The sequence below is a fragment of the Azolla caroliniana genome, unplaced genomic scaffold (assembly GCF_043228905.1).
Source record: "Azolla caroliniana isolate FFs.n. ecotype wild unplaced genomic scaffold, voAzoCaro1.0.p SCAF_291, whole genome shotgun sequence".
NCBI classification, from domain to species: domain Eukaryota; kingdom Viridiplantae; phylum Streptophyta; class Polypodiopsida; order Salviniales; family Salviniaceae; genus Azolla; species Azolla caroliniana.
In genome coordinates, this window is record NW_028230726.1 from 1 (window position 1) to 15,978 (window position 15,978).

Consider the following 15,978-nt stretch of genomic DNA (forward strand, 5'->3'; position numbering starts at 1 on the left):
ACATACTCTCTCTCTCTCTCTCTCTCAGGTTACTAGTATGTACATATATAGTAGTAATAGGAGTCGTAACAAAGAATTGAACAAAAGTTCACACAGGCCTCTCCTTCTAAGTTCTCTTTCTTCTCCTTCGTCTTCGTCTAAATCTGTTGGCTGCAGAACGGAACTGAAGGAAAATCTGGAAAGCTTCTCCGGGTGTAGTTCGAATCTGATCCGCATCATATTGATATCATTCGATCGCTTTGTCTTCTCACAAAAAGCTATCTCTGTGTTTGCTAATTTGGGTTCTGAGATTGATCAAGTTCTTGAATTTCTTCATCAGAAAGATCAGAAAAGATCCGTTTGTGTTTTTTAGTTTTTTTGAGATTCTGATTTTCTCTTTGAAATCCACGACCAGAAATTATCCTTGTCTCCTCATTATTAGATCAGAGGGCAGAAAACTTGTTATTCCTCACAGATCTCAGCTCAAATGAGCGGAAGATTTATGTGAATGTGATAAGCGTTTACATTTACAGAATCCGCCTTTCACAAATGAACACCTCCTGTTTTACCATTATTTGCGTTCAGTTCAATACGAAATTGTAAGTTTTTATTTTGGCAGAGGTTTCATTGTGCATTTGATACATTTCAAAAATTATCAGAAAATGGAGCAATTGAAGAACATCGGTAGAGAGCTGGCAATGGGCTCTCAAGGCTCATCAAAAGAGTTTCTTGATCTTGTTAAAGCAATAGGAGAGGCCAAATCAAAGGCTGAGGAAGAGAGAATAGTCACTGAAGAAATTGAGGTTTTGAAGAAGAAAATAGCCGAACCTGATGTCCCTCGGAGGAGGATGAAAGAATATATAATACGCCTTGTATATGTAGAAATGCTCGGACATGATGCCTCCTTTGGGTACATACAAGCAGTAAAGATGACCCATGATGACAACTTATTGCTGAAAAAGACTGGATATCTTGCAGTTACTTTGTTTCTGAACGAGGATCATGATTTGATTATACTCATTGTCAATACGATCCAGAAGGATCTGCGGTCAGATAATTTCCTAGTTTGTTGTGCTGCACTTACTGCAGTTTGTAGGCTCATTAATGAAGAAACTATTCCTGCAGTTCTTCCTCAGGTAGTGGATCTGCTAGGGCACCAGAAGGAGCTTGTTCGCAAGAAAGCTGTCATGGCTTTGCATAGGTTTCACCAAAGGTCTCCATCAGTAGTGGCACATTTGGTGCCAAAGTTCAGAAAGGTATGGTTGCATCTATTATTGATCACATGGATGTATGCATCATTAGCCAGGGAGTGATTGGTTATTGACTTATCATTGATCTCAGTGCCGCTCATGCTTTCTTATGGTTATTTATGACAGATTCTGTGCGATAATGATCCGAGCGTAATGACCGCATCTTTGTGTGCACTGTTCGATCTCATCTCTGGGGAAATTGATGCATATAAGAATTTGACATCTAGCTTTGTCAGCATCTTGAAGCAGGTGGTTGAACATAGGCTGCCAAAACCCTACAATTACCACGGTGCTCCAGCTCCATTTATACAGGTATGTTTTACAAAAGTGTCTAACGCTACTACCTACAACTTTGAAATTGTGGTTATCCTCAACTTCTATTATTTTTATTGCAGATAAAATTGCTGAAAATTCTGGCTTTACTTGGAGCTGGGGACAAGAAAACGAGTGAGAATATGTTTAGTGTTCTTAGTGATGTATTAAGAAAATCTGAACCAAACGGAAACATTGGAAATGCATTGATCTATGAGTGTATCTGTACGATTACTTCCATCCATCCCAATATCAAGCTTTTAGAGACTGCGGCTGAGCATACATCTAGATTTTTGAAGGTATACGAATCACAACGAGTGATTTTTGTGCTTTTTTATGATTAATGTGAATTTTTTTTGTGTTTCTTTTTGCCCAATTCCAGAATGAAAGTCACAATTTGAAGTATGTGGGCATTGATGCGCTTAGTCGGATAATAAAGATTAATCCAGATTTTGCAGAGGAGCACCAACTGGCGGTTATTGACTGCCTAGAGGTAGGATATAATGACAAAGTTAGTTAGCCCTTTCTTTTTAACACGGTTCAAAAGAGTCTGAATTTTGTGTGGACCTTGCATACTTATCAATCAAACTTGAATTGTTTTGTGGTATTATTGGCAGGATCCAGACGATACATTAAAAAGGCAAACTTTGGAGCTTCTATACAAGATGACGAAATCGTCAAATGTTGAGGTCATTGTTGATCGTATGGTCAGCTACATGAAGAGCTTAACAGATGCTCATAACAAAACAGAAATAGCTTCTCGCTGCATAGAATTAGCTGAGCGTTTTGCACCTAATAATCAATGGTTTATTCAGGTGCATACAAATAATACAAACCTTTCTCGTTGATAGCTTTCCTGGTAATCTTCCCGAACCACAAGACTAATGAAAAATTATCTAATCTTCCTGACAGACAATGAACCAAGTATTTGAGCATGCCGGTGATCTTGTTCCAATCAAGGTAGCACATGACTTGATGAGATTAATTGCAGAAGGCGCAGGTGAAGAGGATGAAGATGCCGATAGCCAACTTCGATCTTCTGCAGTATGTGTCACTTTCAAATCTCCATGCTATATATGCTCAATTGTCAGCTTATATTCTCTTAAAACTAGGTTATAGGGCCCATGCAATATTTCAATACTGAGTGTACCCATTTTCCATGTGTGACATGTAGTTGTCTACCTACACATTGTGCTTGGAACTTCAAAATGATAAAAAAAGCTTTACACTATTAGAGCTTGAAATGTGTGACTACATCTGCATGCCGTATAGAAAGATGGAAGTGACCTGCATATCAAGTAATGAGAGTTTTGTCTCATTTCCTGTAAGTGAATGGATTCAAATCAAGCTGAGATACTCAAAGGCCGAACTTGAGCAAATGAAGGGCCCTAGTTATAGGTACTCAGGCAACCATCTGACATGCCGAATTATTATATGATAGATTTGACAGAAAAAGCAGAATGATAATAAGCTGCTATCTTTGAAGAACTAATGCTGCATGACCATCTGATATCACAACCATGTTTGCCCCATGAATCATGAGCCGGGTCCTCTAACTATGTGAAACTTGAGAGGGACGAATAGTAAGGGTAGATATTGAAACGATTGCGGGCACTGTATATTCAATACTTTTTCTGTAAATGGTTGTGTACCATCTCTGTCTAGAGTCCTCAATTGCTCTGCATGGAGGCGTGAACAATCTCTCATGCTCCTATGTGTAAGTTTTATGTTGGATAAGTGCCTCCATCAATGCTCAAAGGAAACATGTTCCCTTTACAAAATTGGGTTCCAAGTTGTATCGAGTTTCCTTAAAAACTTTTTCTGTAAATAGTTGTTAAAGAAAAATGAGAAGGCACATCTGTTCAGTAATATACATTGGTATGTCACAACTAGAGGGAGAAAATACAGAGATCGCTTATTTTTACATGAGGAGAAAGTTCCTCTTTATGCCAAGATATGGCCGTTGGGCTAACTAGCTGTTGGAAACAACTAGCCGTTGGGCTAACCGTTATAACTTTTAAACATTCTCAACACTCCCCCTCAAGATGGGCGAAAAATATCCACTAAGCCCATCTTGTCACACAATCTAGTAAGACTTATTGGCCCAAGTCCCTTTGTAAGACAATCTGCTACTTGATGTTCAGTAGAAACATGACTCAATTTTAATATTCCATTATCAAGCTTTTCCTTGATAAAGAATCTGTCGATTTTGATGTGCTTGGTCCTATCGTGCTATACCGGATTGTTGGCAATGCTGATTGCTGACTTATTGTCACACCACAACATCATCTGATTTTCTTGATTCACCTTTAGTTATACTAGGAGAGTTCTCAGCCATAACATCTCTGCAACTCCTATAGCAATAGCTCTATACTCTGCTTCGGCTGTTGACCTTGCTACTACTGACTGTTTCTTACTCTTCCAAGAGACCAGATTGCCTCCAACAAACATGCAGTATCCTGATGTGGATTTCCTATCATCAACACAACTAGCCCAATCAGAATCACAATAGCCCTCAATGTTAAAAGGACCATGTTTTCTAAAGATTAATCCCTTCCCCGGGGCACCTTTGAGATATCTCAGAATATGGTACACTGCATCCATATGATCTTTCCTCAGATCATGCATGTAGCGACTTACCACACTTACTGCAAATGAAATATCTGGACGGGTGTGAGTCAAATAAATTAGCCGATCTACCAATCTTTGATACCTTTCACGATCAACTTTCTCTCCTGCAAGTTCAGTTAGCTTGATCTTTTGGTCGATTGCAGAAGCTACGGGCCTATAACCCAACATTCCAATTTCTGTGAGAAGATCTAATACATATTTTCGCTGACATAGAACAACTCCTTCTGCTCCACGAGCTACCTCAATTCCAAGAAAGTATCGTAGCAATCCTAGATCCTTCACCTCAAACTCTTTACCCAATTGCACCTTCAGTTGGGCAATTTCCCCTTCATCGTTACCCGTGATAATTATATCATCCACATACATAGCAAGTAATGTAGTATGCTCCTTGTGTTGTCGAAAAAACACTGTATGGTCTGCATTTGTCTGTTGGTATCCCATACCCACCATAGCCCTTCTTAACTTGTCGAACTAGGCTCAAGGAGATTGCTTCAGTCCATAAAGCGACTTCCTTAGTCTGCAAACCTTACCTATTGTTTGAATTGTACCAAAACCTGGGGGGACATCCATGTACACTTCCTCCAACTCTCCATGAAGGAATGCATTTTTTACATCTAATTGATGTAATTTCCAATCCTTATTCACAGCTAAGGAAATAAGCGTTCTAACAGTGCTCATCTTCGCTACAGGTGCAAAAGTCTCATCATAGTCAATGCCATATGTCTGACTATATCCTTTAGCCACCAATTGTGCCTTGTATCGATCTATTTTTCCCTTTGGGGTCTGTTTTATTGTAAACACCCATTTGCGCCCAACCGCCTTCTTTCCTGGTGGTAGTGACACAATCTCCCAAGTTTTGTTCTTCTCAAGAGCTCCGAGTTCTTCTTGCATGGTTGCTTTCCATTTTGGATCTTCTTTAGCAACCTGCCAACACTTGGGTAAAGTGACAGAGTCTAATGATGCAATGAATGCTCTATGTGTAGCTGATATGTTAGAATAAGAGATAAACTGAGCAATATCATGAGGAAAACCATAACGATCAGGAGGGACTCCTGCATTACTGCGAGAGGTCCTCCTAATCTCTATAGGAGAAGGAGAGGAAATCATATCACCTGTGATTTCTGGGTTTGGGAGTTCTCTAGGTATTTCAGAAGTCGAGGCAGGTTGGGACATGGAACTTGATGGCACATGTGGCACTGAAGATGTGTTCATATTTCCTTCTTTTTGCCTCCTCTTCCTTGTATTCACCTTTAGCTCCCCCTCAGCTTGAGTCCCAACACATATAGGCTCCTCGTCTTCGTTTCCTTCTTCTTGCGTACCGCCTACGCTCACTTGTTTCTCAGCTGATGTAGGGATCAATAAAGGAATTGATCCTATTTTTAGCAACCTCTCACCATTATCTCCTTCCCTCATATTTTCAGTCTCAATTAAGTCATCAAAGGGTGAAGTTACCCCTTGTTTATAATATGGCTCTGACTCTCTGAAATGCACATCCATGCTCGCAAATAATCTCTTCTCTACTGGACTCCAGCAAACATAGCCTTTTTGTGTGGCAGAGTATCCCACAAATACACATTTTACAGCTTTAGGATCAAGTTTTCCTACAGATGGTCTACTGTCCTTTACAAAACACACACATCCAAACACCTTCAAAGGAAGGGTTCCTAGAGTTAATCCCTTGCAACAACTCACATGGAGACTTCCATTCCAATACTCTAGAGGGCATTCTATTGATCAATGTGGCAGCCGTCAAAACTGCCTGTCCCCACAACTGCTTTGGGACATTCATAGAAATCATCATTTTGTTCTGGTGTATATGGGCATGTAGTTTGATGTTGTATTCCTTGATCTGAGAGGTATGCCCTAAATGTCATGTTAGCATACTTTCTTCCATTATCAGACCTCAACACTTTTACCACTGCACCATGTTGAGTTTGAACTGCTCTATGAAAATCTTTAAAACAAGCAAATACTTCATTCTTTTTCCTCATCAAATATAACCAGGTCACACGAGAGAAGCAATCAATGAAAGAGACAAAATATCGATATCCATTAATAGAACTTGTGGAACATGGTCCCCAAACATCGGAGTGTATTACATCAAATGCATGGGAACTCCTATGACCTGAACTAGCATATGAACTTTTAGTAAGCTTACCAAATTCACATGCATCACAAACAAGTTTTGTTTTATCAGCCTTTTTAAAAAGGTTTGGATACACCCGACTCAAAACGCCATAAGAGGTATGTCCCATACGTTGGTGGTAAAGTATCAACAACTCCTCATAACTCATTTTAGATCCCCTTACATCTGTTCCCTCTACCATAGATGCTAATGCTGAATCCAGCCCTTCACAATCCAAATACCATAGACCATTATGCCATTTGCCAGTCCCAAGTTTCCGACATGTCCCTTTCTCTTGGAATATCACCTTGGGAATATCCAAAGAAACAACACAGTTTAGTTGGTGTATGATAGAACTTATGGATAATAAGATTACTGGGAAAGAAGGAGCATGCAACACATTAGACAATGTCACAGAGTTGGTACATTTTACTCTACCTATACCCACTACAGGTTGTGTTGTACCGTCAGCAATTTGAATGCTTTGTGGCATTGATAAGTCAGTATACGAGGAGTATTCAATAGTATTACCTGTTACATGCCTAGATGCACTAGAATCAATTATCCATTCTGGTGTAGAGGCAAGAGTATTTGTGTTGCTAGTACTTGCTAGTACTTGTGGCTGAATCAATTATCCATTTGGGTTGAGATGTTTCAAAAATTGCATGGTTCTTCTTAGAGCAGAAATTTCCTTGCTCTTACATTGAGGATCATTGCACACTGTCACAGGTGAGAAATGATCGTATTCTGCCCATAGACTCTCCAGCTCTATGGCATATTCCTGAATCATCCTATCTCCCTGCCAAACAGCATCTATCGCTTGCTCGATTTGAAATACTCTCATGTTGTTTCCCCTCCCAGCATACGTCTTTTGCAATTTCTCCCATATCTCCTTCACACTTAAAATTCCATCAACTGTTGTGGCGATTGATGGAATCATGGAGTTGAGAAGCCACGTGTACAAAGACATGTGGGTAGCTCTCAATGCTTTCCATTCATTGCTCGTTGTGACAAGAGGTTCTTTCTCTTCTCCTGTTAGGTAGCCGTCAAGGCTTCTCCCTGCCAAGGCACCTATAATCCGATGCGACCAGCTCAAGTATGTGGCTGGTCCATCGAGTTTGAACTCAACTGGGAGGAGTTCAAGTCGGGGTGGTGGTTGTGTTCCTGTCACACGTCCAGATGCTACAATCTCAGCCTGCTTCATGTATTTCACCAATGTTTTCACCTCATCCTCGTTCAATTTTGAGAACACCTCATCCATCTTCTCAACTTGGTCTATCTCTGCTCTCCTCTTCTGACTTCTTTTCTCAAGTCACCTCTCAATCACATAGCAATGTCATCCCAAATGAAAAAAAAATCCCCCTTTCCTCTCTTGGATGCTAGGACAGTGCTGTTCCAATCGCTGTCATACCAGCAGAAGGGTGGATCTAGGGTTTTGCAGAGGGGCGGATCTATGCTCTGATACCATAAAGAAAAATGAGAAGGCACATCTGTTCAGTAATATACATTGGTATGTCACAACTAGAGGGAGAAAATACAGAGATTGCTTATTTTTACATGAGGAGAAAGTTCCTCTTTATAAAGGCCAAGATATGGCCGTTGGGCTAACTAGCTGTTGGAAACAACTAGCCATTGGGCTAGCCGTTATAACTTTTAAACATTCTCAACAGTTGTGCACCATCTCTGTCTAGAGTCTTCAACTGCTCTGCATGGAGGCGTGAACAATCTCTCATGCTCGTCTGTGTAAATTTTATGTTGGATAAGTGCCTCCATCAACGCTCAAAGGAAACATGTTCCCTTTACAAAATTGCAATGTGTTCAGGTTTCGAGGTGTATTGAGTTTCCTTAAACAGTAAATAGTTGTGTACCATCTCTGTCTAGAGTTCTCAACTGCTCTGCATGGAGACTTGAACAATCTCTCATGCTCGTCTGTGTAAATTTTATATTGGATAAGTGCCTCCATCAACACTCAAAGGAAACGTGCTCCCTTTACAAAATTGCAATGTGTTCAGGTTTCGAGGTGTATTGAGTTTCCTTAAACAGTAAATAGTTGTGTACCATCTCTGTCTAGAGTTCTCAACTGCTCTGCATGGAGACGTGAACAATCTCTCATGTTCCTGTGTGTAAGTTTTATGTTGGATAAGTGCCTCCAGCAACGCTCAAAGGAAACATGCGCCCTTCACAAAATTGCGATGTGTTCAGGTTTCAAGGCATATCAAGTTTCCTTAAAACATCAAAACTATCTTAGATCAATCACATCTCCCAGACTTCAGCTGCACAGAAGGCTGGTAGACTGATAATATACATACTGTCCACAAAACTTGCTATTACCTATATAATTAGTGTAGAATTAGTGCGTTGGTGTGTCCATTTACTAACCAATGCTTATTAATTTGATTTCTATAGGTGGAGTCTTATCTTCAAATTCTTGGGGAGCCAAAGTTGCCTTCAATCCTCTTACAGGCAAATAATTCAAATTACACAATGATGATCAAATTTTCAATTATTCTGCATTCAAGCCACTTCTCATATGTTATTAGTTAGTCTTGATTCAATTGCAGGTCATATGCTGGGTGCTTGGAGAGTATGGAACTGCAGATGGAACTCATTCCGCAGCCTATATTATAGGGAGGCTATATGATGTCGCAGAAGCGCATCCAGGGGATGATCTAGTCAAGGTATCTGCAAAGGAGTGTATATGGTTGATCTTCTGCTGGTCAATCTGTCGATTAGATTCTGACAGTTGCTTGGTTTTTTACAGGGCTATGCTATCACTGCTATCACTAAAGTTTGTTCCTTTGAAATTGCTTCAGGCAGGAAAATCAAACTTATGCCTGAGGTACTGTCTCTATGGCATATTTGACTTTATTTCAAGTTTGTAGGGTTCTGCTACTGATATTTTCCTTAATCATCTGGGAATGTAATAATGATCAACTCTGGGTTTCACAGTGTCAGGCTTTTATAAATGAGCTCTCTGCATCACATTCAACAGACCTTCAACAGAGGGCCTATGAAATACAAGTACTTCTAGGTTTTGATGCTAACACGCTGAGTGCTGTTTTGCCTACTGATGCAAGTTGTGAAGATATTGAGGTAACCATCTGATTAAACATGTGTGCATATTTGTGCGGGGAATGTTCACTGTATTAGGTAGGTAGATGGACATATTTATATTTTTGTTTGTCTACTTTTAATTACAGATTAATATGTAGTTGTTTGTGGGGATTATATGTCCCACCGTATAGATGGAAGTATATATTTTCTATTTGTTTTACTGGTAATTTTAGTTTAATTTTTAATAAAACTCCTGAAATACTTACAGGTAAACAAGAACCTTCCTTTTCTCAATAGTTATGTTCAATCTATGCTGTCCAAGGGAGCAAAACCATACATATCTCCTACTGAAAGGATTGATACACGTGGCCCAATCACCTGGGCAAGCCAACATGATGAGTCTAGTGCTGCTAATCACTCTTTACGGTTTGATCCATATGAGAAGCCCCAATTACCCATGCCATCTTTGCCTTCTCTTTCTTCTCACGAAAGTGAAGACTATACAGTGGCGAAAGGATCTTATCCTGGTTATCAACCTACTCCTGATATGGATACCCTAAACTCAGACGTTGCTCGCTTACGTTTAGAAGGAGTACAGAAGAAATGGGGGCGACCAACATATGCCAGCTCTTCTGCATCGTCTGTTGACATAAAGAAAACTACTAATGGATCAATAGCTGATGGTGATAGGAATGCAGTTCCACCTGTTACTCAGGAATCAAAACATGCAAACAGAAGCAAGGAACCAGAAATTTCCCCTGAAAAGAAGAAACTTGCTGCTTCCCTTTTCGGTGGTGTTTCCAAAACAGCTAAAACCATGGCAAAGAACCACAAGCCTGTGCCGGTAGCCAAAACTACTCAACCAAGCCATACTAAGGTTGATTTTGGTGTACCAGTTGAGAAGGAAAATCAAGTTTCATTGCCACCGCCTCCTGATTTGCTTGACTTGAATGAGGAGGTCCCAGCTGCCCCAAGCTCTAGAGATCCTTTGGAGGATCTGGAAAGCCTTCTCGATTTCACAGATTCTGTTGCTTCTTCCAATCCTGTTCCTGTAAATGCAAAGCCCTCTTCAGGTGTGGACATATTCTCATTGTATGAAGCCAACACATTGGAGCATTCAGCTGGCATGGGTAAGAACAACATTATAGTAGATTTGATGGCTGGTATCATGCCTGGTGAAAGGATGGATTCTAGCTTGGGGAGGGCAGCATCTGGTGTCAATAGTGCATCAAAGAAAGGACATTCGGTTGAAACGTCAATACAAAAAGATGCTCAATCACGTCAAGTGGGAGTCAATCCAACAAGCCCTAACCCTGATCTTTTCAAAGACTTGCTGAAGTGAGCTGTATCCTGTTAGTTTCCCTCTTGAGCAATTTCTTTGTTCGTGAGATGATTGTGTATGCACCTGGGCACAGTGGCTTGTTAAATAAATCCGTTTTCTTTCTTACAATGAAAGGGAGATTGTTTCTAGGTTTGTACGCTTGCAAGAACTTTTGGAAGAGGCAGTATATAAGCGAAAGGGCTTTTTGCCATAGTTTAGGGCTGATTGATTTAAATTTAGCAGTTGGTGATGGGAGCATTATTCTTGCTCATGAATGGTATAGGTGTTGTATTTCCAGGATACTAGAGTTCTCTTATCAATTCGTTTTGTAAAAGCAATTGAAATACATCATGAAGCTATCAGAGAAGGTGATTTTTTCCTATGAAAGACTAGAGGATTCCTTTCTATGCAGTTAGTATTAGCTTTTCTGAAACAGTTTTGTATACCACATACGTAGAATGCAGAATTGGAATAGCTAGAGCTTGGAGTTTGATTTTGAATGTATAAATATCTTCCCGACATACTATTGGGTCATGATATGCTCATATGGAATTTTCAGTATGTGCGCACATCATTGTCTGCTTGTGCTGAGTGCTCACCTCTATCTAAATATATTTGTGTAATCTTGGATAATGTACAAAGAATAACAAAAACTTTTTAGGTTATATGGTCTATAGGGTTGTAGAAAGATGTGAAGGTGCACCATGAGGTGAAGTGATGATGTCCTTTGTTGTCTACTGCACTTGGTACCAAGAAAGATGAAAGGTGCACCAAGAGGTGAAGTGATGATGTCTTTTGTTGTCTACTATGCTTGGTATTCCACACCAACATTTTTGTTGGAGGCAATTTTGGTATAATATGGAGTTTGCCAGGATTCCAACAAAGCATCTCCCTAGAAATGCTTCCATGTAGTAGATGGAAAAGGAGAGTTGATTTTTGAGTATTGCATGTACTTGGTAACCATTATTATTTAAACACACCAGAGAGAATCTCCTGAATGTTACTGTAGAATGATGGATAGTAGACTTAGTATTTTTCTTGCATAGAACAATCAAGTTGTGCTTGGTTTAGTAATATAAAATTTACAAGATTGATAAATCATCAAACATTTCACCAACCTCATCTATAGAGTTACCATGCACCACAATTGCCTTGATTATTCTTATTCCCATCTTTTATGCTTGATGCATGCATGTCCCGTGTGTGTAAGTTCAGAATAGCACCTTCCATACAATCTCATCTTGATTTTCTTTTGTCACTAGTGCTCGTGTATAATCCTCAATCCCTTTTACTCCAACCCAGCCCAAAGTATCTCCTATTACACATAATTTCCCATAAATCTCATTCCTACATTGCTGTCCATGCGTCATCAATAAACTCCCACAAGTATCCCATGTCAAACAAGCTACCACTTGTTTGGGAAGGATGTTTAATTATCCCCCATTAACTAACATAAATTCAATACGGACTAGAGAAATAATAAGTAGGACCTGGTGACCACCTCGAGTTTTCCTAATAAAACTCCTGGTTAAAACATCAGCAATTCAGAACTGGGGAGAAACAACGTTCTTTCCAGACAGTAAAGCTAGGACGGGCAGAAAAATCATTACAGAAATTATTGTCTCATTACAACTATTAAATGGATTTCTATCCATGCAAAAAAGATGTCATTGCAAAAAGCAAACCACTACATCTCTTAGCTCCATTTCTAGAGGGAAGTAAAATAAACAACACAATGTGACTGAATATACCATTTCACTCAGGGAAGCAAATTTCGACCCATGTGATCCATGCATTACATCTGCTATATTCCAATTATGGGATCATATTAGACTTTCATCAACTTTCTTCCTTCTTTTCCATCAAAGCTACAAGTGATGGTGGAGGCTTAACAACTATGCTTTGTTTCCACGCCCTGTCCAGCTTGCGTGATTGTCGTTTATTAATACCCTTCTCCAGCTCTCTTTCCCTGTATATTGTCAGCATGCGTGCTATCTGTCATAAAAAATATGTATAAATTAAAATATGCATTAAAAAACTAAAAAACTAAACACAAGAAGAGAACAGAAATTTCAATGGTCTAGGCACGAAGGCATTCATTTCTAATGCATCCCGAGCACCAAAAACATATTGTACAACACAGACATCAATGATTCCTCTTCACCAACACACCGTTTATTACTATCTAGTATTCAAGTTAGATTTTAAATTTTTATTAAGTTCTTAATTATTGATGTAACTTCTCCTTTTTCATCTCCCCTGTTTCCTATTGTACAAGTATTTTATATCAACGTTGCACATAAAATTTGATTAAACATGTAAAATAGACAAGACTGGCAAAAACAGAAAAACTTCCTTTCTCCAACAAGGCTCCCTTATGCTTTAAATTCGCAATGGCTTTAATATGAATACCAAATTCCTTTAAAACATACAAAGTAAGTTTTAAGTCTCTTGAATTCCCTTTGCCTTGGGGGGGGAAGGAGGAAAGCATGTGACAGGCCTTGTGGATACCTATTTTCCACCTTAATTCAGCTGCAAAGATGCTAATGTGTGAGGACACACACGTGTTTCTAAAGGAGATCCACAATCTAGTCTGAAATTCGTCATATACATGGAATGTAATGTATACAAAGGATGGGCAGGAACAAGGATTTACCAAACAATTTTATCATGAAAGGGGATTGTCGCTGGCATATCTTAGGATGATCATTGATATTAAAACATAAAGCCTTGGAAAAGTTCGTCATTCAGGAAAAATGATGTCTGCAGTCACTAAGATGTCCGTCAATTTTTAACTTCCCCATTAGAAATATTTATAAATTTCTACCGAATTTGTGATTACATCCCATAATTGCTACTATTTCATGCATGAAAGGGAAATCTCCCTAATATGAGGAGCACATTTTACAGGATTGTCGGTGATCAGTCATACCCTCTCTTTATCCAGCAAAGTAAAGCTCAAACATTTTCATGCATACATACATTCATAGAATGGAGGAAAAGGAAGCTTCTTCTAAACAATATTTCCCCACAAACATGGTGAAGCTTCCTTTCACCATAGAGCTCGGAAATATACCAGATGAACAGAAATAGAAGTGTAGGATTAGTATTAGCAATATTCTTACCCGTTTCCTCATTCTTTGGAACTCACTGCTCTTGATCTCTTGTCTGGCAGCTTGCTTCATGCGCAGGACAACGAGCTCTCCTTTGAGTTCCACCACACTCTCTTTGATCTCGTCATCACTCATCTTCCTTAGCTCCTCGAGCTCTATCTGTCGCTTTGCCATCATCAACGTCTCCAATGGCTTGCCTCTGATTGATTTCGCATAGAGAGCTACAGAGTTGGGGGGGAAACGGCATGGAATTCGGATCCCGTTAAAGAAAGAGCTACATCTGCTAGTACACTGGAGGTTTCTGTCGTTGTTGTTGTTATTGTTAGAGTGGGGCTATTGACATATGACCACGAAGAAGAAGAAGAAGAAGAAGAAGAAGGTCAGAACAGAAGGGGAAATGTGTGTGTGTGTGTGTGTGTGTGTGTGTGTGAGAGAGAGAGAGAGAGAGAGAGATGTATTCCTTACCGGTAGGGCCTTGGCCATAGAAACGAAGGTGAAGGCTGTGGATGCAGCCATCGCTCGCACGCACAGAGAAGACGGAATAAGAAGAAGAGGATAATGTATGGATGTTCTTCTTCGCACAAAGACTTTGTTCCGCTTTTTTACTGAACGTATTCGTATTCGTATTCGTATTCACTCATTCCTTCATACATATATGATATACATAACATATGTATTTACATACATATTGGGCTCTTATTCTATGAATGGGTAAATACCCCCTTTTTGTTGTAAACCAATTGTCTCATGGGCCAGGCCAATTTTGATCTTAGAAAATGTTAATACATCTTTCTTTCTTTCTATGTTACAAATTATTCGATAATAATTTGCATTTCTGTTAATGCTGTAAAGTGCAGCAAAAAACGAAGAAGAGAGGGAATAGTTGTGGAAATTACAGAAATTTCGTTAAAAACCAGGGTACCGAGAGTACGAAATAACAACAATGGAAATAGAACACACAACATTTGATAATAGAGTTCGGCCTCTCCCCACACTTGCTAAAGCTCGTTTTACTAAAGGGAGAAAATATACAAAGTGTTTACAACACTTACACTTCACAAGATTTTCTCTCAAACTCTCCAATTCTCTAGTTTTTTTGGGGATCCCTACAAAATGGGAGCTTAGGGGTATTATGCACCCCTTCCCTTGTTTTTAGCCAAAAATGTTTGGTTGGTTGTTTATGCATCTCCTTCACGATTGCATAAGGCATATGCAATCACTCCTTACAATTAAGGAGAGTATTGAGGTTAGGGATGATTGACAGCTATGGGATTTGAACCCACGCCCTGTCGGATTGGAGCCTAAATACAACACCTTAGACCACTCGTTCAAACTAGCACAAGGGGAAAATGCTATCCCATGAGAAATCAGGACAAATGCATTTATGCAGTGAAACAGTGGAGAACAAAGGGATAACAGCATACATAAATATTGTATTCTTGCATTCTCACAAACAAACGAGATTGACTTCTTCTTAGAAGAATAGTTAGGCAATTAATTAATAGGATCATCATCGTCATGTAACGCAACCCAATCTCACTGAATAAAGGCAGAGATTGATTCTTGAGTGCGAATAATAATACTCTACAGAACACTCCAAATTGTATGAGGACGCCCCACCACCGCTACTTCTATTTTACATCATCATCATCATCATCATAGTTGTGCAGATTGTTTCTTCATAAAGTGGTAATGGCTTTTAATTAACTCTGAAAAGCCACTCGCAGTTCAGTACGAGTGCGTACTTCACCGCATTTTTCATCCCACACACCAATTTGAAGGAAGTGGCAAGTCAGGCTATCAAACCGAATCGGGAGCCGTCCTTTTCCTCTCTCATGCCGCGGGTCCAGACCACATCCTACAATTCCTTCACCATTTTCTGGTGAATACCGTGAGCCCCTCCACTTCTTGCGTCCCATGAGCTATCCTAACCCACACTTTTTGAAAGGGGAGATCGCTTGCATAGAGAAAGTCTTCTGGCCTACAAATCTTAAATTCGTCTTATGAAGGAGCCCCACATCTTGGGGGCCTGTGGATGTTGTACATCAACACATACGCCGGTAGCGAAATGGATCCAGAGATGGTTGAATATATGCAAACTGCGGGGATGTCGCTGTAGACATTGGGTTTGAATGATCATGCTGAATTTGAAATTGAAGTTTTTAGGGTTTAGGGTTTAGTATGAGACGAAAA

At 39.6% G+C, this 15,978-nt stretch overlaps 2 protein-coding genes across 2 annotated transcripts; one reads left to right on the plus strand and one right to left on the minus strand.

Moving 5' to 3' along the window:
* Positions 1-92: 92 nt before the first annotated feature.
* Positions 93-11,241, plus strand: LOC147848626 (AP-4 complex subunit epsilon-like). The gene is made up of 11 exons (XM_087338290.1): positions 93-1,235; positions 1,356-1,541; positions 1,625-1,840; positions 1,924-2,034; positions 2,159-2,356; positions 2,454-2,585; positions 8,704-8,760; positions 8,859-8,975; positions 9,059-9,136; positions 9,247-9,390; positions 9,620-11,241. The coding sequence occupies exons 1-11, from the start codon at positions 642-644 to the stop codon at positions 10,691-10,693; spliced, it is 2,907 nt and encodes a 968-aa protein (XP_087194416.1). The 5' UTR covers positions 93-641; the 3' UTR covers positions 10,694-11,241.
* A 1,011-nt stretch (positions 11,242-12,252) lies between these two features.
* Positions 12,253-14,335, minus strand: LOC147848627 (large ribosomal subunit protein uL29c-like). The gene is made up of 3 exons (XM_087338293.1): positions 14,251-14,335; positions 13,798-14,118; positions 12,253-12,667 (listed from the first exon to the last, which is right to left on the minus strand). Exons 1-3 carry the CDS (start codon positions 14,299-14,301, stop codon positions 12,512-12,514), a joined length of 528 nt encoding a protein of 175 aa, XP_087194419.1. The 5' UTR covers positions 14,302-14,335; the 3' UTR covers positions 12,253-12,511.
* Between the last annotated feature and the right edge of the window lie 1,643 nt (positions 14,336-15,978).